Source organism: Corvus hawaiiensis, chromosome 3 (assembly GCF_020740725.1).
Source record: "Corvus hawaiiensis isolate bCorHaw1 chromosome 3, bCorHaw1.pri.cur, whole genome shotgun sequence".
Classification (NCBI taxonomy): Eukaryota; Metazoa; Chordata; class Aves; order Passeriformes; family Corvidae; genus Corvus; species Corvus hawaiiensis.
In genome coordinates this window covers 118,196,298-118,217,207 of record NC_063215.1, presented here as the reverse complement: position 1 = coordinate 118,217,207, position 20,910 = coordinate 118,196,298, and the positions used below count along the sequence as shown (strand labels likewise).

The following is a 20,910-nucleotide window of genomic DNA, read 5'->3' as shown; positions in this document are numbered from 1 at the left end:
TTTTTTTTTTTTTTTAACATTTTCTGTTACTTCTTCCAAAGCATCACATTAAAGGCAAGTCTTATGAGTTCATAGTTAATTACCACTGTGTCGGTATTAGCTTATACACCTGTTCTAGTTTTAAATGGCAAACAGTACCACATTGTGCTAATAAATCACAATTTATTTATTTTTTTGCTCCTCTATCTGTTACACTCAGTAAAATATTATTGCCAGTCTTTATTTTATTTTTTATACGGTATACAAGAGGTCTTAAAGTTTATAATTTGATTGTCAGCTTGACAACCAAGTGGCTCCAGATTTATTTGTTTTGGTGCCAGAATCAATAAAAGATATTATTAAAAGTAAATATCTTCATAAAACGGATTTCCTTTATTGTGTGTTTAATGGTGTTGAAGGGCCTCTGCGCGTTTCACAATCTATTTAATCATTGATGGGGAGGGGGAATAAAAGTTTGGGGCAGGGCGGGTGGGGGGGGGGAAGGTTCTACATCTCGTTTTAAGCTCTCTCCACGAGCCAAGCAGGTTTTTAGACTGGGATGATCAGTTTGAAAAAAATAATAGTAATAATAATAATAATTAATAAAAGGCAGAGGAGAATGATGATTAACTAGGACTGAGTGGGTCATTTCTTTCTCTTCCTTAGTTTCCTCTTCCCTCTTCGTTCCTAGGTGGCTGGCGTTGTGAGGGGCACGAGGCGGCTCCCAGCACGGCCGAGGTGGCGACGAGCTACGCGTGGAGGACGAGCAGAAAGGAGCCATCAGCATCGGCCGCGACAGATCCAAGGCACTCGGATTATTTATTATTATTATTATTATTATTATTATTATTATTAGTGGGTGGGTGGGTGGGTGCATGTCTGAAATCAAACGCTAAGAGAAATCTACCTCTTCCTGACTGGTGGTGGTTGGTTATTCCCAACTAAAGGCCTTTTTTTATGTTCCCAAGGGGAACTCTGTCTCCAATCGTGGGTTTATTGGTTTAAGACAGCGATCTAGGCTAACACAACGCTTCTTCGGTGCTATCGGTCCTGTCCGCAGAGGGTCACCCACAGCGAGTTTTCCTTCGCACGTCACAAAACAAAACTGTACATTGTACATGATATGTATTACAGGATGTATGCAGCATGGTCGGTTTTGTTTGCTCTCGGGTTTGGTTTTGTTTCACTTTTTTTCTTTTTTTTCTCCTCCTCCTCTCCTCTTTTTTCCTCTTTTTTTTTTTCCTTTTTTTTTTTTTTCCCGAACGGAATTGGAAACAGCGACGTGTTTGCTCAGCAACTAATCAGGGACAATTTAAAAACAGCCATAACATACCATACATGCTGTCTAATCCAAAAATTAAAAAAAAAAAAAATAGAATAAAATAAACCAACCAAAATAAAAAAACAACCCAAAACAAAAAAAAAAAAAAAAAAAAAAAACCCCAACATACACAACATGTAAATTATTGCACAAGAGAAAGGCTCAAAGTTTGCGTAAAATGCAATAGTATTGCCCCGATACAGATCATGCATTCAAACGGTGAGAACAAAAAGAAAATAAACAGGGTGTGCTGGTGACAAGCACTTTCCAAATATCCTTAGCTTCCATGACTTCCATCACAAGGGACTAGAAAACCTCTACGGGGATGCGGGATGGGTTAGGGACGGGGGTGGATGGGGAGGGGGGGGTACGAATATACCTCTATTCAGTTTTTATCTCGTTATTCAAGACTCGATCACTGTGCCATTTTTTCATGTGTTTCTCCAGGGTACTGTACACGCTAAAAGGCATCTTACAAATCTCGCATTTGTAAACGTCCTTTCCCACCTGCCCGTGTGTTTTCATGTGCCGGGTGAGCTTGCTACTCTGGGCGCAGGCGTAGTTGCAAAGCTCACACTTATACGGCCTCTCGCCCGTGTGGCTCCGTCTGTGGACGGTGAGATTACTACAGTTCTTGAAGACCTTCCCACAGTACTCACAAGTGTCGCTGCGTCTGCCCTCTTTTGAGCTGGGCCTGCCAGGGCCCGGGCCACTAATATGGGGGGTGCTCCCTCCGCTTCCCGTGCCGCTGCGGCCTGAGATCCCTCCGTCCAGCTCGCCCGGCGGCGTGGAGAAGCGCAGGCTGCCGTTCTCCGAGGAGTGCTCGGAGGAGGAGGCGAAGGGCGATTGTCGGGAGTCGCCGAAGCTGAGGAAGGGGTCCTTCAGCTGCCGGGAGGCGGCGTAGCCCGCCAGCCACTGGGAGTAAACGTTCTCGGTGTTGGGCATGGCGGCGGCCGGCAGGTCGAACTCCTTCTCCAGCTTGATGCGTTTGGAGAAGGGGCTCAGGGAGCTGGGGCTACCCAGCAGCAGCTTTTTGGACAGGCCTCCCGAGGCGGACTCCCCCGGGGAGCAGCCCCGGCCGTTGACGGCCCCCTCGTCGATGCGGTCGGACTCGCCGGCCACAGAGTCTTCGTCGCAAGTGTCCCTGTGCACCTCGGGCTCGGGGAGGTGGCCCCGCTTGTGTTTCTCCCCCAGGACCTGGTGGAAGGCCTCGCTGAAGTGCTGCATGGAGCTCAAGACCATGCCCTGCATGACGTCCGGCATCGACCGGCCCTCCTCGCCAGCCCGTGAGTTGTTCTCGTGGTGACGGGCCGCCTCCAGGCTCATCCCAAAGCCATAGTCCGGCCTGTCGCTCTCGTTCAAGTCCTCCTCCTCTTCCTCCTCCTCCTCCTCCTCTTCCTCCTCCTCCTCCTCCTCTTCCTCATCCCCGTTCTCAGGGATCATGTTGGGGTCATTCTCGCTCTTGAACTTGGCCACCACGGACTTGAGGGCACTGCTGGCGCTGCCCACCAGGTCGCTGGTGCCCGGCTCAGGGGAGCTGGCGGTGGAGAGCCCATCGTCCGACTTCACTGTCATGGGGGAGGACTTGTGCATGTGGGTCTTCATGTGGCGCTTCAGCTTGCTGGCCTGCGTGCAGGCGTGGTCGCAGAGGTTGCACTTGTAGGGCTTCTCCCCCGTGTGGCTCCGGCGGTGGACCACCAGGTTGCTCTGAAACTTGAAGGTCTTCCCGCAGAACTCGCAGGACTTGGACTTCATGGGGGGCTGGGAGGGAGGAGGAGCAGACTGCAGAGGAGGAAGGGGCGGCGTGGCCAGGAACGGGGGCTTGCTGCCGGGCTGGAAGGGCTGCAGCAACCTTTGCATAGGGCTGGGCCGGCTCGGGGACAAGGGTGGGCTGGAGGTGTTGCCGGCCAGCTCCCGCAGCCTCCGTGAGAAATCCATAGCGGGGGGCTCCATCGCCATGGGGTTCAGTCGCAGCACCCTGTCAAAGGCACTAGGGTGATGGGTGGCCAGAGCCATTTCTTCCGCACCCAGGCGCTCAATGCGATGCGGATCCAAATGGTGCCTCGGGGGAGGGCTAAAGAGGGGCGGCGTGGGTGGGAAACGCCCTTCTCCCAGCCCCGACGCCTCCCTCGAGACCGAGCCGGGTATTCTGAGCAGGTTAAAAGGGTTATTGTCTGCAATGTGAATCCCGTGGAGAGGTGGCTGGGAAGGGCACTCTGCACCTAGTCCTGTTGGGATACCAACCCGTGGCGTCAGGGGGCTGCCGTGCTCGCTTTCTAGGTAGATCCGTAAGCCGTGCGTGTTCTGTGCGTGCTGCAAGAGGAACCAGGCGCTGTTGAAAGGCTGTTTACAAGTCGTACACGTGTAGCTGCTGGGCTCGTCTTTACCTGCAAAACAACACAACAAGCAGCGTCAATCTCCAGCCGTCCAGCGGCGGGCGAGCGCTCACCTCCCCGCCTAACCTCCTCTCCCCCTCCGGGACACTCAGCTGGGAGCTGGGGAAGGGACATCCCAGCTGAGGGACACGCAGGGGACACGGATGGGAAGAGTTAAGGGACACAATGGGGAGATCCAAACCCACGCCAAGCACATCCACCTCATCCCAACCATGCCCAGCTCTGGGTTCAAAAATGAACCACGGCGGGTAACCATAGCACAAAACAAGCTATGAAAAAAGGAGATGTTAAAGTCAGTCAGTGCCAGCTCCAACTCAACAGACATTATGCTGCAAGAGGCTGCTAGGATTTAGAGGGCGGGTAAATAAATATGTAAATAAATATATAAATGGATAAATAAATATAAAATAAATAAATCCCCTTCTGAAAAGCACTCCACATAGATCAGTTCAAAGCATCAGAACTGCCAGCAAGCTGGGCATCGACACATTTTTAGTCTCCTCCTTATTTTGAGACTAACAATGTGTATAAAATTAAGCATCAATTTCTGCTCCTTAGCAGAGATTCAACTCTGGGGCAAGGAAAAAAATAAAAATAAGAAGGGAAAGAAAAAAAAAATCGAGCATGGGACAGGGAAAGGGGAAGATAGAGAGAGCGGCAGCTCCGCCAGGGAAAGAGCTGGAGGGTGGCCAGGAGGCCTGGCCGAGCGCCCTGCCGGAGCCGCATTATTTCTCTCGCGCTGAAAAGAAGCTGAGGATGGTAAATGCCACTTTGGCAAGTAGCGAGCTAACTCTATTTCATGATAATTTATTTTTGGAGATAACACGGACATTATAAAAGAGCAACCAACTAATAAATAACTAAACAAAAAGCCGGCTAATAATGACAGCAGAAAGCAGCCCCTTCTAATATATGGCAAAACAAGGGGGATGAATAACTTTTTGAGGGCCGCCCACGAGGGAAGAGCGGCGTGAGATATGGCGAAGGTGAGGGTGCCTTTATTGATTACTGGGATTTTGTGAATAATTCACTTCCACCCCCATATGGATGCTTTTTGCTAAACGCTGGTAAACCAAAGCTGGAGCTAAGAGAAGGATATAAATTCATTTCCAGCCTTGTTCAGCAGTTCTCACAGAGCTGTTGTTTAGTGATATTTTAACAAATAAAAATAACATTGCGGTTTGCTGAGAGATAAACCAGGAGCCCTCCAAGGGCATCAGCACTTGGGGTGGTACTGGCCTTCACCACATATTCCTGCCCTGACCCAACATTTGTATCCCAAGGAATCTGCTCCTTAGGCATCTCTCTTGGGTAAACAGTCTGCACTGAGAGTTGCTCCCATTAGGTTTCCCCTACTTGCCGAAAATAAAGGAAAAGAAAATCTAAAAAACTAAATAAGGCAAATTAGGAAAGGGAACATCGCTCGATCTGCGCCCATCTTGTTTCCCATCTCACAGGGGAGGAGGGGAGGAAAAGCATCATGTGATCATTTTCCTTCTGAGTGATCTGGGGATACAGGACAGAACTAGGCATCTTTAATGTCCCTTCCAACCCAAACCATTCTGTGATCCTATGAGATCCAGCATTGGCTGTACTGCTCCATCCCAGCTTCCCTCCCTGCCTCCCGGCTCTGCCGCTATTCTACGTTTGGCCTGAGAAGCTGAATCAGGCAAGCAAAGAGCCTCAATCGTCTACAGCAGGCATTTAACACTTTAATCACTTTAAAAGCCCTTGGAATAATATTTAACATTTCATCCTGAAGCCGGCGTTGGAATAAAATGCACTGTGGTGTTTAGTATGTGCCAGGCATGTGAGCACAGATAAATACTTCAATCTGCTGAAATTAGAGGGAAATTCAATTGGACTTTCACATTCCTATGCTCATTTGTGAGCTCAGGGGGGGAAAAAAAAAAATCATCTTGCTTCACCATAATGAAGTGGAAGTTTTTAACACCACGGTAGGAGCTAACAACGAAACACTACCTCGCCTCTCTACCTTATAGATCAGGTCAGAGAAAATAGCATTTTATCTTATAATGAGGATACAACATCGAGCATTTGCTACCACATTTTAGTATTCCCATCAACTAGATATTCTAGATCATAAGGGCAGCTCGTGTAATCATAATGTCAATGAGAAGGGCTGTTACGACTGAGACTAAAGATTACATGGAAAAAGCTGCTTTGAAACTGGTAATTATTACCAGTCCACTAATAGCAAATGATGCATTACAGTTTCACCGTATAATCTGTATTTCACTCAGCTCCTGCCAGTGCGGCCTTATTATATTACAGCGTTCACAAATTCTAAATTCCTAAGCTACAGTCATCAATAAATGTGTTACTTCCCATAATTTGCAAAATTACTTTGTTCATAACATCTTCGACTGTTATAAAGACTGGAATTGATTTCCTGCGTGGCAAAATTAGGGCTACATTGATTTAGTGGAGTGTAAAATGTAAGATTATTCTTCATGTGCTTGCCTGAAAAACAAGTTTTCAATTCACTGTCCGTGTTTGGTAATCAAGATAATAATTTACATTTAAAATCATGTTTATGTACAGAACTTCCCTAAACAACCCAACATTTTCAAGGGAGCAATGTAAAACCAGGCAACAAAACGAAGGAGCGAAACAGTTAAAATCCACCATTTGTCTCCACCTCCTGCTCTGAAGAGACATGATTTCTAATTTGTCTATTAGTGCTTGATTAATTATGAAGGCTATTGACCGACCATATCACCATCTAGAGATATGTTCCAGTCTGATGCAGCCTTGCCAAACTGCGAAAATTATGGCACTAATCCACAGCAACAAGACGGGTCCTTAGACTGCTGCGGCAATCCCCGGGTCTGGAAGGGACTCGCCTTTCCTTGCTCCCATCCAACCACCACCATGGGTTCTTTGGGACACTGTTTGGGTCCCCTCAAGAGTCAGATGGGATTGCAGGACCCAAAGGCTGCATCCACTGATGTCTCCTAGCTGTGGGCCAGCCCCTGTCCACACAGCCTTCCCAGCTAACACATGTGGGCAAGACCACGGGCAAGCAAGGTGGGTCTCACAGCAGGGAGATGCAATAGCCTGTGCTGGCAAAGGACAGAGCTGGAGAATGCCCCACAGGGCTTTTTGTGCCTCATCATCCACCAGGATAATGTGATGGGATATGTCATCAATTGAGATGCCACTGGGGCTTTCAGCTGATTTCCAAGAGAAGTCACTGCTGAACCAGCTCTCCTTGGCCATCAGCAGCAGGGCTGGAGCTCACATCCTGGGGCTGGAGCTCACATCCTTGGCTACTTCTCATTCAGGAATGTGGGGCTGAAAGGGATCCCCAGCTCTCACCCTCCGACCTTCCCTGCAGTACGTGTCACTGTGACCAACACAGCGTCTTTCAGTAAAGCACAACCTCCTCCAGCCCCGCAAATTGTGGGGCAGAGCGCAAAATCCCAGTGAAATGTATTCAAACCAGCTCAGCAGACAGGGAGAGCACCCACTGCTTGCCACCACAGTCAGTTCCCACAGCTAATCACACTCACAGACAGGTACTGGGATACACCTGAACTTCTCTGGCTCTAATTTCTACCTGTTCTCTTTATATTTTGAGGTTTTTTGTGGTTGAAACATGGAAAAGCTCTTGATACACAATGGGCCCCCTCACACACACCAAGGTGTTCTTCGTGAAATTGAGGCACACTTCAAAATCCAGTTATTTTTCCATCCTGAGGCCACCCCTTCACTACTCAAGGACCAGCCTAGCCCTTCTTATCCTGGCATCATGCTGGGAAGGACTTGATTTTCCTCTCAGCCTCCCACAGAGCTGCTGCCTTCCAGGGTACTGCACCCAGCTCTGTAAGCACATCCCCAATTCCACTCTTCCAGCCAAGGACCACAGCAGGCTGGAGCCAATGTCTTCTCAACACAGCCTTCCTGACAGTCTTTCCAGACCACCCCATTAACCTGCCCCTCTTGCTCTGCACCCGCCTTTGTTTTACCCACAACGCCAATCAACCAGAATTGCATATTAATTTCTAAATCACCATCGAAGCACTAAGCACCACTGAGGCTCCCATCAGCACCTGCTGAGCTCTCCAGCTAAGCCCGCACATTCCCAAATCTGGTGGCCAGCTCTGCATCACCTGTGCTAGCAGTACCACCCAGTGCTTGATCTTACCACACGCAATGTCACAGCGCTGTGCAGAGTCTATTTCATCTACATTTATCAACCAAAGTTGTCATCTAGAAGAATGAAATCAGGTTTATTTGACAAGATCTATATTCCATAAATCTAGGCTGAGTGGCACGAATTATATTTCTATCCTTTAATTCTTTATCAATTGAATCTTATGTTGGTTCTTCCATTATTTTGCCCAGAAGAGATAAGCCAAGTGTTGCCAACTCTCCCACATTACCCTGACCAGCTCTTGACAGCATTTTCCCAGTTCATAAGCTTTTTTAGAAACCAGCATCATGTGTCAACTCTTCAGGCTTCCTTGGGTGCAACTTTTCAGAGCCTTTTTGTTTAAGAATATTTCTCTCCATTGAAGGAGAAAAACTTTTTCTCTCTCCTTGTGTAAAACCCTCCATGGCTACTAATAAGCTAGGAAAAAACCATCATCAGCCACCCAAGATACAGAAACGTATCATGGCTGCTCTACAGGTCTACAGCAGAAATACTTATCAAGAATTTCTACCTTACTGCTTCTTCCATTTATCCCTTCTCTTTTCTCCAGAATCCTGAGAAGCTCTCTCCCTCCTCCTCTCCCCACTGGTGCCAGGCACAAGTTTTCCTCGGCATCTTCAGCTCCCCTGACCCGTTCTCTACCCGCCATGGTTTCTCACTGCGATTGATTGCTATCCATTTTCCATTTTTTTAATTGTCATATATTGATTTTTTTAATATCTAATTGCTGTTCTCATCTCACCACTGAAGCGAGTGAAGTGGGTTTTGGACTGGGGCCAAAGTTGCCCTCTCCTTCCTGGACAGCTCATCAACTCTTTACAAATAGCCTCCAATTACCATTCGCATTTTTGTGTGTACATTTTTCCTCCCAGTCAATTTTACTGCTCATTTTCCTCCTACTTGGGAAATTACCCCTGTAGGAGAATTACATGGGGATACCATGACCCAAATACAAACCTCGGGCCAACATGACACCTGACTGGCGTCACCCAGTGAAGCATCCACCACCATTACATTTTTATTCCTTCTCTACATCCTGGATGGCAAAAGACCAGTGATGAGACACAGCATTTTGCTACAGCACAAATGTCCAGCGTTTCTCAAGTTATTGGCTCCTGCTTAAAAAAAAAGCAGCAGAACAGCTCTTGCCTGCCATGCCCCCAGAAGAAGTGACTTAACCAGTGACACACGACTGACAGATTTAGCTTCTGATCTGCAAAATGTTAACAAATGAGCGGGATGGATATTGGCATTTGAGTGCCTTTAAGGGCAGTTGGCACAATCACTCAGTAAAATATGAAGAGATGGCTGCTTTCAGCATTAAGGGGGTTTTTTTTTTATTAAGGAAAAGCTGGCGCTTCTGTACTGCGCTCACAGATACACCCAGCGCGCTCCGAGTCCGAGTTGGAGCAAGCCAACACCTCCAGGCACAATAGAGCTGGCTCCAAGCAAGAACCACAGCCATGTCCACAGCCACCAGCAGCAAAGCCAGACAAGATGCTGGGGAGAAGACCAGCTGGGAGGAGAAGCTGTCAGCTAGATGCTACTGCTGGGAGGGAAAAGAGGGGGGAAAAAAAAAAAAAAAAAAAAGACATTTCTGGAGCTAGGCATGCAAGTTCAGGCACTGCCAAGTGAGTAATGGAATAATCTGCTGCCAATGTGCTTTGGAAGAGCTTCCTTAGTTTCTCAAAAGTCAGGGCTGGATCCAGGAAAGCTGCTCGCTGGACACAGCACACGCAGCAACCTCTGGGTGCACCTAACCAGGCCCATGGCACAGGACACTGTTTGGGGAAGGAGCCCCAGCTTAAGGAGCAGGATATTCAACACAAGATGTGTTTCACCCCAGGGCACTGCATGAGCTGCACACAAACACGGAGCATTAGAGACACCCCAGTTTTCCCAGTGTTTTCCCAAACAAACCGGCAGCGTAAGCAGTGACTGCACACGTGCCAGTGGTGTTCACAAGGATTTCATTCACAGCTGCAGATTTACTCCCTCAGAGAAATCCCCAAGCCAGAGAAATCTCCAAGCAGACCTGGATGTGGCCCTTGCTGCCTGGACGGCCCAGGCCCTGTTCTCAGCAGCATCCCTCCACAAACCAGCACCACAGGCCTTGATGGCTTTGCTCCTGTGTTCTCCCTCACCTTCCCAAGAAACCTGAATGTGTAAGCAAAGCCAGAGTCTTTGCCAGGCTTCCTGCACATACACACCTTTCTCTATCAAACAGCAAAGACAGAAGTTAAAACTGACTCAAACACATGCAACGTGCAGGAAGCATCCCTCTCTCTTCTGCTTGCCACCAAACAATCATGGGAGGAACAGCCTGAGCCAAACCCAGGAACTTCTTTATTCAGCTTTAATGTCAACTGACTGCTTGATTTTTGGACTGATAAATTCAGAGTTGTTATGGTATTTAAAGGGGGGAAGAAAAAAAATTGAGTTAATTGTTACCACTTGTCCTTGATTCAGTTCTCCATCTGGCTTGTCAAATATCTCTTTTTTTTTTTCTCCCCTCTCTCTCTCTCTTGGAAATCCATACTGTTGGAATTCCTTTCAACTGCAAACTAGTGAAGTGGAACAGTTGGGACACAGGAAGCATCGCAGGGCCAGGAGATAAGCGGGTCCTGCTCCATTCCTGCAGCAGCCACTTCTCCCTTGGTAAGGAAGAGCTGCTTTGGCGTGACTCCTGGTAGCATCAGTTCAGAAGGGAAACTGTAACTGTCCAAAGGTATTTTCTCCTCCCTGCACTAATTCCCCCCTCCTGATCCTCCGGATTGCAAAAGGCACGTGATTAACCTGGTCCATCATTAACCAGCCCTAAGCAGCTGCTGGCACTGGGAGCATCAGCACTGCCACTGCTGCTCCCATAATAATTGGAATAACACTAAATAATAGCACTAGCTGCATTTGTGTACAACAGGGTACTTCCTCTCTACAACCTCTTCTCTTTATCATGAGAGGAACCAGATTCAGAAAGACTGAAAAAGGAAAATATCCCCAACAATCTGAAGGAACTCTGCAAACAGAGTCCACACTGTTTATGCAAAGGCCTGGTGGAGGGTCTTGGGACCAGCTTAGTCATGAAAACGTCAAAAAACCTAGAAGAGGTTTTGCTTTGCAGGACTCTCAATGCTCCATCTGCCATCTTTACCACATTTTCTTTACTATAACTTATGGATAAAAGGTATTCCTGAAATTGATATTCAATACTGAAATTGATACATCAATATTGGTATTTATATTCTTGAAAATAATTATTCTGCCTGCGAATTCAGACTTCCTGAAATCATACTAATAAAACTGGGGAAATGCTTCGCAAACCAACTATGAGTAACACCACTTTTTCATTACACCTCCTTTTAAAAACCATCCTTAAGAAAGAACCAGGCCAAAACATTAATGCCGTGACTCAAACTTCAAAAAGAAATCCAAGCCCCAGTAATAATAAAACAGCAGCTGGCACTGCTTTGCCAGTCAAAGATTTAGACTGGAGTTAGGAACTCCAAGAATTCCCCATTTTCTCCCAAAGCCAAATTTTCATTGGGTTTTACAGCACTGCTCAAGTTTCCACAAAGCAGAAGTTTTTTTGGGCCTGAAGAAAGAGCGGGTGGGAAGGAGTGGGACGAGGGAGACCAGTTCCTGCCTGCAGAAGAAATGGGTATTTCATGGGTAACCAGTTTGGTTGCAGCCTCAACACTACTCATTCTTCTAACCAGAACCAAAGTCCATACACTTAAGATTCCCACCCCAAAAAATACTTCATTAGCAACAAGCAACAGAACACACAGTTTGTCAGAGCCTCAGTGGGGTGCTGGGGTCTCATGGCCTGACCTCAGCGTCTGTCACCACTTTCAAGGCAATGACAATTTGGCCACCAGTAAAACCTGCTTCAAGCTCCAACTTGGCAAGTAAGGTATCAGCCTGCGACTGATTTTGTGCTTTTTTAAAACCTAAGAGGGGTGGAAATCTGTCGCGCCTTGATTAGTGAGGAACAGAGGAAACCTGTCATGGGAAAACAATGCTGTGCTTGAAATTCAGCTCTGAGTGAGTTTTAGAAGAAACCCCTCAAGCAAAGATGACCTGATCATGTACACAGATGCACCCTATACATTAACACTATGGGGTGGATAAAGAGAGGTGATGCAGACCTCAGCAAGACATGGGAAGCAGCTCCAGTAACTACAGACACCAGTGGTGGGACCTAAAGGCTGAACTATGCAGTGTTTTCAGCTCTGCAGGAGGAACTCTCCACTGATACCATCACACATCTCTAAAAACACCCTCAGTGAAGTAACCAACATCCCAGATGCCATCCCTGGCAGTATTCAAGGCCAGGCTGGATGGGCACTGAGCAACCTGGTCTAGCGGAAAGTGATTCTGCCCATGGCAGAGGGGTTGGAACTGGATGGTCTTTAAGGTCCCTTCAACCCAAACCATTCTGTGTTTCTGTGATGCACAATCTTCCCCACCTGCCTGTCCCTGACTGCCTCTCCCCGAGCACAGGCATAGGGATTGTAAAGGATTCAAACAGGAATGGCATCACTGGAGTGACACCTGCTAAATCAGCCCCTCTGGATCTACCTGGCACCAGGTGTATCCCCTGCTGGAAGGTCCACCTGGACCCACCAAGGACCAAGCCTCATCTAAGCCCTGCCCCAAAAACAGTATCAAAGCCATTCCACAGCCTCACCTGATTATCCAGCAAATGGTACCTGGCTCCAACAGTCCATAATTATGCATTTACCCAGTGGCTGCTGGGGACAATCAAGTCAATAATTCACTTTTTAAATGCAGTGCTGTAATTATACAGCTACAAAGAGCTTCCAAATCACTTCATTCACTCATACACCTACGCATTGAATTGTTTCCCTTTCTACCGTTTTCTCCCTGGCTGGCGGCATCTGAAGGAAAGCCAGAGCACACTTCAGAAAGTTTCTTGCAAGGGAGAGGAAGGAGATGCCCTAGCACATCTCAGGTCACCCCCACCGGTGTGGGGCAGAGGGTGTTTCTCCCTATTTGTGTTGTGGTTTTGGTACCACTCAGTCGTGCAGCCAGCACCTGGCCCAGGTGAGGGTGAGTCATAGATGCTGCTCTGCAATGCACATCGTGCACTCAAGTATCTCTTACACACAGAGACTCCCAGACCAATGCCAGGACACTGCTTTCCCAGGAAGAGCTGCTAAAGCCTGCTGACCTGATTAGTGCTGCAGGACCTTGCTGGAGGACACGGCAGCTCTGCCGCAGGGGGCACAATCCTGGAGAGATGAAGTGTGCTTCAAACCGGCTGAGCCCCATCCCAGGGACAAAGTGGGGCTGGCACCTTCCAACCACTGCTCACCAGCAGGGACACTGCTGCCAGAGTATCACTGGGCCATCAAGTCCCCTCATCACCGATGGCCCTGCTTTATTTTTGCTGATTTTTCACATCTCAGTGTCTCTATTTGATGTGCCCAGCTCTGTAAAGCCACGTGCGTTTAAACCATCGCCTTGAAGAGATACGGTGGTCCCTGACAGTCCCTCCTGGCCCTTCTCATCAGCCAGGCACCACCAACGTCCCCTTCCCCAGCCCACAGCACCCAGCTCCCACCCATGCCTTGGGAAGGGTGTCGGTGGAGCCAAAAATCGCCAGCCCTCAGCCAAGTCAGTGGCTGAGGAACTCCCTGGAAGCCTTATTTCACCATCTCCTTCCCAGAACAGATCCTCTTCAGACTCTCCTCTTTCCCAGCCTTCTCCTTTGGCTCGCTTTCCTCTCACTTTCAAATTAATGATATTTAGCCAGCAGCAAACCATCCTGACAAAGTGGGTCAGGGGAACTGCAGGTCCCCCGAACGACACCTCCGCCTGCAAATCATCTGCCAGAAAGGCAAAGGTTTATTCTGTCCCTGAGCAAGTTCAATGTCACCATGGAGCTGCAAGCACAGCAAGTGCTGAACCAGATCCTACAACGTTTAGTTTCATAACTTGCACAAGCAAGTACTAGTAGAATCGATAAATTATATATATTTTTTCCCCTCTCTGCTTTGCAAATAGGACCAAAAGGTGTCGTAAAGTTGTCCAGTCTTCTCCGGTTTATCCTGTCTCCTCTCCATCGTTGAGATATCCTTGAAGTTGAAAATGATATAATACTCCGAATATCTGGAGTTTGGAAGGATGTAAGACTTGCAAGAATTGCTACAGCTTTATTGCATTCTCGGGGCACAGAGAGTATTTACCACACATACATCAAGTCAAGGAATGCAAAAAGGGCATGCGGAAATTTGGCGCTCCGAGCTCAGGAGCTGAAACTCCCAGAAAGGCAGATAAAGAGTGGATTTCCTTATTTATAGATTTGCAGATGAAACCCAACAAAACCAGCCCTCCTCCCTCCAAAAAAAAAAAAACCCACCTCCCTCTTTTATGTCAGTAAGGCTGATTCAATTTCCAGGCTTGCAAGGTCTCCTCTCGCCAAGTATTACCCGACCCCAATAACACGCGCTGTTCCAAGGTTAAGATCCGTTTCCTTACAATAATGCAGAAAGCTGTTGTTTCAGTCGTGGCTGCAGAATTCAGCTTTGAAGGACAGGTTAGTACCACACTACATTTAACTGAATTCAGTTCATCTGATTATACAGTGCCTTGCTTTCTGGAATATGTAATCATCTCTTTCTGATGACATTTTAAATATCCAACTAGACAAATAATTGCAGCAATAATTGATAGCTGAGTCAAGCTGGAAGATTATTGATTGGCACAGTACCCACTGAAACAAATGTTCATCTTTCAAACATTACAGTGAAGATGCTTAAATCTAACTTTTGCTGATAAATGATAAAAATTTGATTTACTGATAAAACCACCGGAATAGAAGATGCACTTCAGGATTTGATTACCTGGGGAAATTTTTTCAAAGAAAAATTAGGCTGTGGGATTTATATTCTATTTCACGTGAATAATTGCCAAGATATGGATAAGCTGTTGGAACATAAACACATGCGGAGGAGTCTTTAAGAGTTGCTGATTAACTCTCTACCTTCCTGAGTGGAATTTATCTGTTCCCAGTCACTGTTTGTGTGGGAGTTTATCCTGCTGCCTTCCCAAGGATGCATCCACCAGTCTCATTACCAGTGGCAGGAATTACGTGTCAGAAGAGATCCACTGGTCATTTTCCCAGCAGCTCGAAGCCCTCAGTTTAAATGTGCATAATCTAACTGCTGTGAACGCAGCTCCAAGTAGGGTTCAATCTCATTGTCCGTGGTGTAAATCAGGAGCACCACCACCTCAATCTGTGGCACCACAGAACGGCAGCGAGAGGAAAGTCAAAACCAGGTGCATTTCCGAACTGCCTCCCTATCTTAAAGCTGAATAAAACCACTTTTCAGCTGCTTAGGGCCTGCTTAAACTTGGGTTTCCTTCTAATTATGAAATTCCAGACCCCGCAGCACTACCTATACATCAGGGGAGAGAGGGGGAATTTCTGAAACTTACTGATTAGAAAGCAGAGCGAGTGGCCACGGCAGAGAATCGCATGCAGGGAAAGGCAGGCAATGAGCTGCCTAGTTAGGGCAGAGGAGCTGTCGCAAGGCAGAAGCCTGAAATTAAGGAAGAGAGCCAGAATATTTGAGCAGGGAACAAAGAGCATAAATTCCAGAGTAAGAGATGAAAAATGCACTGAAACGTTTTGAAACGGAGCCATTAGGAGCTGATTGAGTCTCAGAGCTACTGTTAAAAATCAGCCGCTTGTTAGATGCGGCGATCAGCTGAGCCCTGACACTTAAGGCGTACGAGGGGGCTTGTCGAGTGGCTTCGCTCTAATTTAGAGATCCTCAGTTAATTAGAAAGCCCTCAGATTTTCTGCAAATGCAGGTCACTATCGACAGCTCCTGCTTTTGATGCTTTCCGGGTGACAGTTGCCAGACTGACCTTTCCAGTGCTGGCAGGGCTGCCCAGAACCTCGCCATGCCGGGGAATTCAATCACGGCCGCCAGCGCCACCGGGAAGTTACAAGTAAGGTTAGTCTGCTCCTAGATGTCGTTTCCTTCTCTGAAACAAGCCCTGATGAAATCTGCATCTGCTTAATGCTATAAATAGCTCCAGTGTTGAATTATTATTATTTTTCCTCCCTGCTGAGTGGATGTCACAGCCAGTCCAGAACTTCAAGGTGGGAGCTTATCAAAGGTGGCACCAGCAGCATTTAGGAGAAGGGAATTGCTTTATGGGGGACAGCCTGCTTGCATTGAACTCACATCCACAACTCTTTGCAGGAGAGAAACCTCCCTTTGAGATTTCATTTCCCCAATGCCTATGGCTGCAGAGAATGAAGCCCCTGCCCAGGGGACGACACTTCCTGGGCTTCCCTGGGCTTCCCTGAGCACCCAGCAAGTCCCATTCCATGGGGATGCCTTTCCCAGTCACAAGCAAGGTCCGGTGATGCTCTCCAGAGTGGAAACCACTGATAACACCTAATGCAGGGCAAAAAGCAACACAGGCAACCACTGAACAAAACAAGGCTTGTTTGGAAATGCATGGAAACGCTTGGAAGTTACAGTGACAACCCAAAGGCAAGATGACAGACCCGCAGTCACACAGGGAGTTGGCAGCAGACGCTAGAAAATTAACTCTCAGGAACTGTCTAGCATTGGCAGGGAAATGAATGAGATGATCTAAGAGATATTTTCCACCTCTAATAGGATTTGATGATGATTTTGCATAGGCTTTTGTGCTAGCCTGGCTTTTGATAAAGGCATGGTGTCTCTTTTCAACCCACATGCAAGGGAGAGATTAATAAGTTGCAAACTCGGCCCACCTCAGCTATAAATGGTTCCTGTGCCCATAGGGGGAAAAAAATCCAAGCTATGGCTGCAAAAAACCCCAGTGAACTGTGTGCAGTTAGTGCTTTCACACCCAAATCCTCAGTTATTAAGAGATTTGGAAAGGAGAGAAAAATTCTCCTCCAGCATCCAAAAAACCATCAGTTCAGTAGCCAGACAGGCAGCAATGCACAAACCGTGTCCAGCTAAGGAGCACTGGATTAAGACCCTTTCAGGGAGAGTCTTCTGGGGGCTGTGGGAGGTATGGAGAGATGAGATGGCTCCAGCATATCCTGCAGGAGAAGGGGACAGAGCTGTTGCACTCGTGTGGCAAGTCCTGGGCATGGACATTTCTGCCCGTGCACAGCCTCAGACTGGCAGAAGCTAAGACCTGAGGACTGGCCTCGGAGGATGCATTAAGACAGCACTGATGGTAAAGAACTAAATGAAAACCAGAGTTTTCAAGCATACAAAACAGATTATAGAGAACCCCAGTTTTCAGCAAAATAAGCATTTTCTTACAGGAAAACACAATTAAATGTTGTAACTGCCAGCACTTAGATACCAGTAACAGCCTCTAGAACAAACCCCTAACCTCACCTGTTCAACCAAATCATCTCCCAGATAGTCTACATGGTCATATCAAAATATCCTTCCTTACTCCATGGGCTGTTCCACTGCTATTTTTCAGAACAAAAATTTGAATTCACATCCAGGATCCAGGCCCTGCTCTTTAGCATCCCTGGGACTAAACCAAGCCTTGGTGCTGTCCAACCCTTGTGCTGGGCCAAATGAATGTGGCTGAATGAGCCACTCTCCTGCTCTTCACCCATGAGTCTTCCTCTTTTGACTCTTCATCTCTCTAACTTTGAGGACACATTGCGTCATAAGGAGGGTGGGATCTCCATCACCCATCTCCTGATGCTACCACAGGCAACCCACACATTCTGCTGTACGTTCAAGTGCACAGGAGGACACAGGGCACACTGTGACCTGCCAGCAGCACCTCCACATCCACACAGCCAGGACAACCCATCACTTCCCTTGCTGCCAGCACACAGAGCAGCTCTGCTTTTCAGGAAAACCAGCCCAAAGGGCCAAAGATGGACAACCAGACCCATCTGTGCATGCCTGACCACAGACTTTTGTCTGCAGCAAGCGCTTCAGGTTCAGGGCTGCTGTTGTTCACGCTGCAGTCAGGTCCAGCGGCCACCACGGGGGACCGGAGCCCCTCAGAGCGCAGCACTGCACCCAGAGATAACAAAATGACAGTTCCTGCCCCTGGAGCTGGCAGCTATCACCATCACTATTAGGAGCTGCTGAGAGGGGCTGCCAGTTTAAACAGGCACTGCCTCCACGCCAACACTCCCCACTCCTCAGGCTTAAGAGCGCCGAGTATTTCAGCTGGGGAGCGGCAGAAGTCGCAATCCTCTCGTTTGCTGCCACGTCTCGGAGCGCTTTTGAAAAGCCACAGAGGCCCATTCATGGTTGGAGTAAAAGAAATTGGCCTCATGTAATTTTTTAGCAGTAACATAATAAGAGCAATAACATTAAAAAGTATTAACACCAAGATGTTGCACTTAAGTCCGAGAAACTCCATGTGCTTTGCAATGTCATTAATGCCATGAAGGCTGTACAGGGAGTGGAGGGGTTGCTCATTCCATTCACTGACTCTGGGTCCTCATTTTCCTGCAGATGGGAGCAGTTTCCAACAAGTACAAGCAAGCACACAGCTCACACTTGCCACCTCCAGCACCTCCAACACTCTGTCTGCGGCTGACACCCTACACTTCCCAAAAAAGGGTGCTGGATGCGGTGGGGATAGGTAGCGGCTCCATAAAAGATGTACAAGTCCTTGAGCCATCACTTTACCTGAACATGTTATCAGAAAACACCCCATCTGGGGCAGGCTGGGAGATGGCCATATATACAACAGGTCTGAAATTGCCATCAGCTTCACCTCGATCCTTTTCTGATGTCCTTGGCCATCCAGTTAAGATCTGACAGCATTTAAAGATGACAGTGCTTGAGGTAATGGGACAATGCCATAACAGGATTACAGGAAATGTGAAAGAAAGGACATACGTATGTAATGTCATTTAGGTAATGTCATCTATGAACAGTTTTGCTGCAATTTTTGCTGACAAAGAAGTCAGTCTCACTTATACAATTCCTTTGAACTCTATTATTGCTGTAAATAAATTTACTTCTTCCTGAAAGAAAGCTTTCTGGATTCATAGTCACAAATATTTTGTCCAACTTTCTGCCCTGAGGTGGGGTATCCTGGGGGGAAGAAGTCACATAGACCAGCACGAGGCAGTGAGCGGGATGAGGCAGGAAGATCGAAGGACTCCCCGCCACTCTCCCAACTGCTGCAGAGCACCCAGACTTCATAAGATCCTCCCAATTAATTTCCACCCAGCTATTTCCTCCCCGCGCCCTTTTTTCCATCAGTATTCCCTTTCAGTCCCACCGCAGCTGCCCCCGAAACAGCTTCCTCATTGTCCCCCACCAGAAGTGGTGTATGTGTGCCAAGCAACTGACCGCAAACAAAAGCTTGTTTGACCAACGCTTGTTCTGAAACAAAACCCCGGCTGGAGAAGGAAATCCCGCAAAGGAGGGGGGATTGATGCTGGGACAATTTGGAAGGCGAGCCCAGGGCGACTCACATTCTTGCCAGACAATGGTGTCTGGCCTCTTCATTCACTGCCTGCCTCGCACCCCTCCCCAAAAAGTCCCCCCTAAAAGCCATGTTTATTATATAGTCTGATAAGCAGGGGAGATGCCGTTAAATTGAGCCCGCAACACTCTCATGCGCTGCCCGCGGCGCCTCGGGGACACAGGGCAGACAATAGGAGAAGCCTCTACGGGGACTTGGAGAAGGGTTTCTGGAACTGAACTTATTGCTAGGCGATATTGCAAGGAGTTGATTCCTTCTAGATGGGACGGTGAAAATTCATGGCCAAGGGTGCGTGTGTGAATTCCCCCTGTGTTACCCTGTATTGGGGAATATTTACTTATTCTGAGCAGTATGTTTCTTCCCACCCCCCCAGCCTTGCCTTAGGTGACTCCTTCCCCTGAGCAGCTGTTGAGAGATGGCTGAGCCTTTGCCCCCTGCACATCTGCCTGCCATTGGCATGTGAAAATACTGATTAGAGGAAACACCCTCGCTGGGCAGGCAGCCCCCTCCCTCGATAAGTACGGTTGGAAACCACAGGAGTTGCACAGGCTGGCTCGGGAGCTGTGTGCCGGCCTGACCATCTTATCCGTTAATAAACAGACACCCAGGTCCTGCTGGCGTTGAGCAACGCCGACATCTGCCCGCTGAGGCAACGTGTGGGGCAGCAGCTGGGTGTGTGGCCAGCGGGGTTTGCTGCAGGCTCCCTGTAGTCTTTTGTGGGGCAGCATCCCACCACCTGTCCGTCTGTCCACTCGGGCATGTACCACTGCTAGAAGACGCTTGGAGTAAAGATAAGATACATTAAAAATCCTCACAAAGTCATAATAATCAGCCCTTGAATGGCACATCCCAGATCACTTGTCACCCAGCTGTCCCCAGAGCGCACCTCACCACCCCCCTGCACCAGGTAGAGACTGAGAAACCAACCAAAGCAGCTCCAGTCCTTTCCCCTGCACCTGCGCTCCGGTCACCACCTAAGCAGAAGAAAAGCTTTTGCTGTGATTAAAGGCCGATTCCAAAGCAGATCTGCCATTTCGGTGCTGAGGCCGCTCACAGTGTTTAGTCAGTACCTGGGTGTTTGCAAGCAGGTGCACACAGCTTTGATTTCTGTCCCGCAGAAGTGCAGGTGCAGTCAGTCTGGAGAGACCAGCCACAGAACTGAGGGGCTGACTTTGGTTCTGTTTAGAGAGCGCCAGAGTTACAGACCCAGTCCTAAGGCACACTGCGGGTCCCTCGCTTTTGGGTTAGGATCTGCCCCTCTGGACCCTGTGTATCTGCCAGTTTTGCTGTTTCTTGAGCTCTCAGCTTTACAGAGATCCCACCACCGCTGAGCTTCCACAGCCTTGGACGACACCAAAATGGGAGCCATGGAAGCCATCCATCCCCTTGGTGCAGCTCCAGCAGCACCTGCAGCTCCTTGCCCCCTTCAGCAGGACATGTGGGTGATCAGGATCTGATCAGGTCATAAACAGCTGCAGTGCGTGTGCCTTCCACCGTACATCCCACATTTTTAGGCTGTTTGAAGCAATTCTGCACTTACTTTCCCATCTCCTCTAAGCTGAGCTTTT

The 20,910-nt window shown here is 48.1% G+C and overlaps 1 protein-coding gene across 8 annotated transcripts in view; it reads right to left on the bottom strand.

Annotated features, from left to right (window-relative positions):
* BCL11A (BAF chromatin remodeling complex subunit BCL11A) overlaps positions 1 to 20,910 on the bottom strand; it is a 75,760-nt gene that overhangs the window by 10,460 nt on the left and 44,390 nt on the right. For 4 of the 8 annotated variants that reach the window (XM_048296519.1, XM_048296524.1, XM_048296523.1 and 1 more), the window contains exon 3: positions 1 to 3,687. This exon is cut by the window's left edge and continues 1,993 nt beyond it. In XM_048296519.1, the coding sequence (XP_048152476.1) occupies positions 1,682 to 3,687 (2,006 nt within the window). In that variant the 3' untranslated portion in view covers positions 1 to 1,681. The remainder of the gene's footprint in view (positions 3,688 to 20,910) is intronic. The other 4 variants (XM_048296521.1, XM_048296520.1, XM_048296522.1 and 1 more) reach the window with 4 other exon arrangements.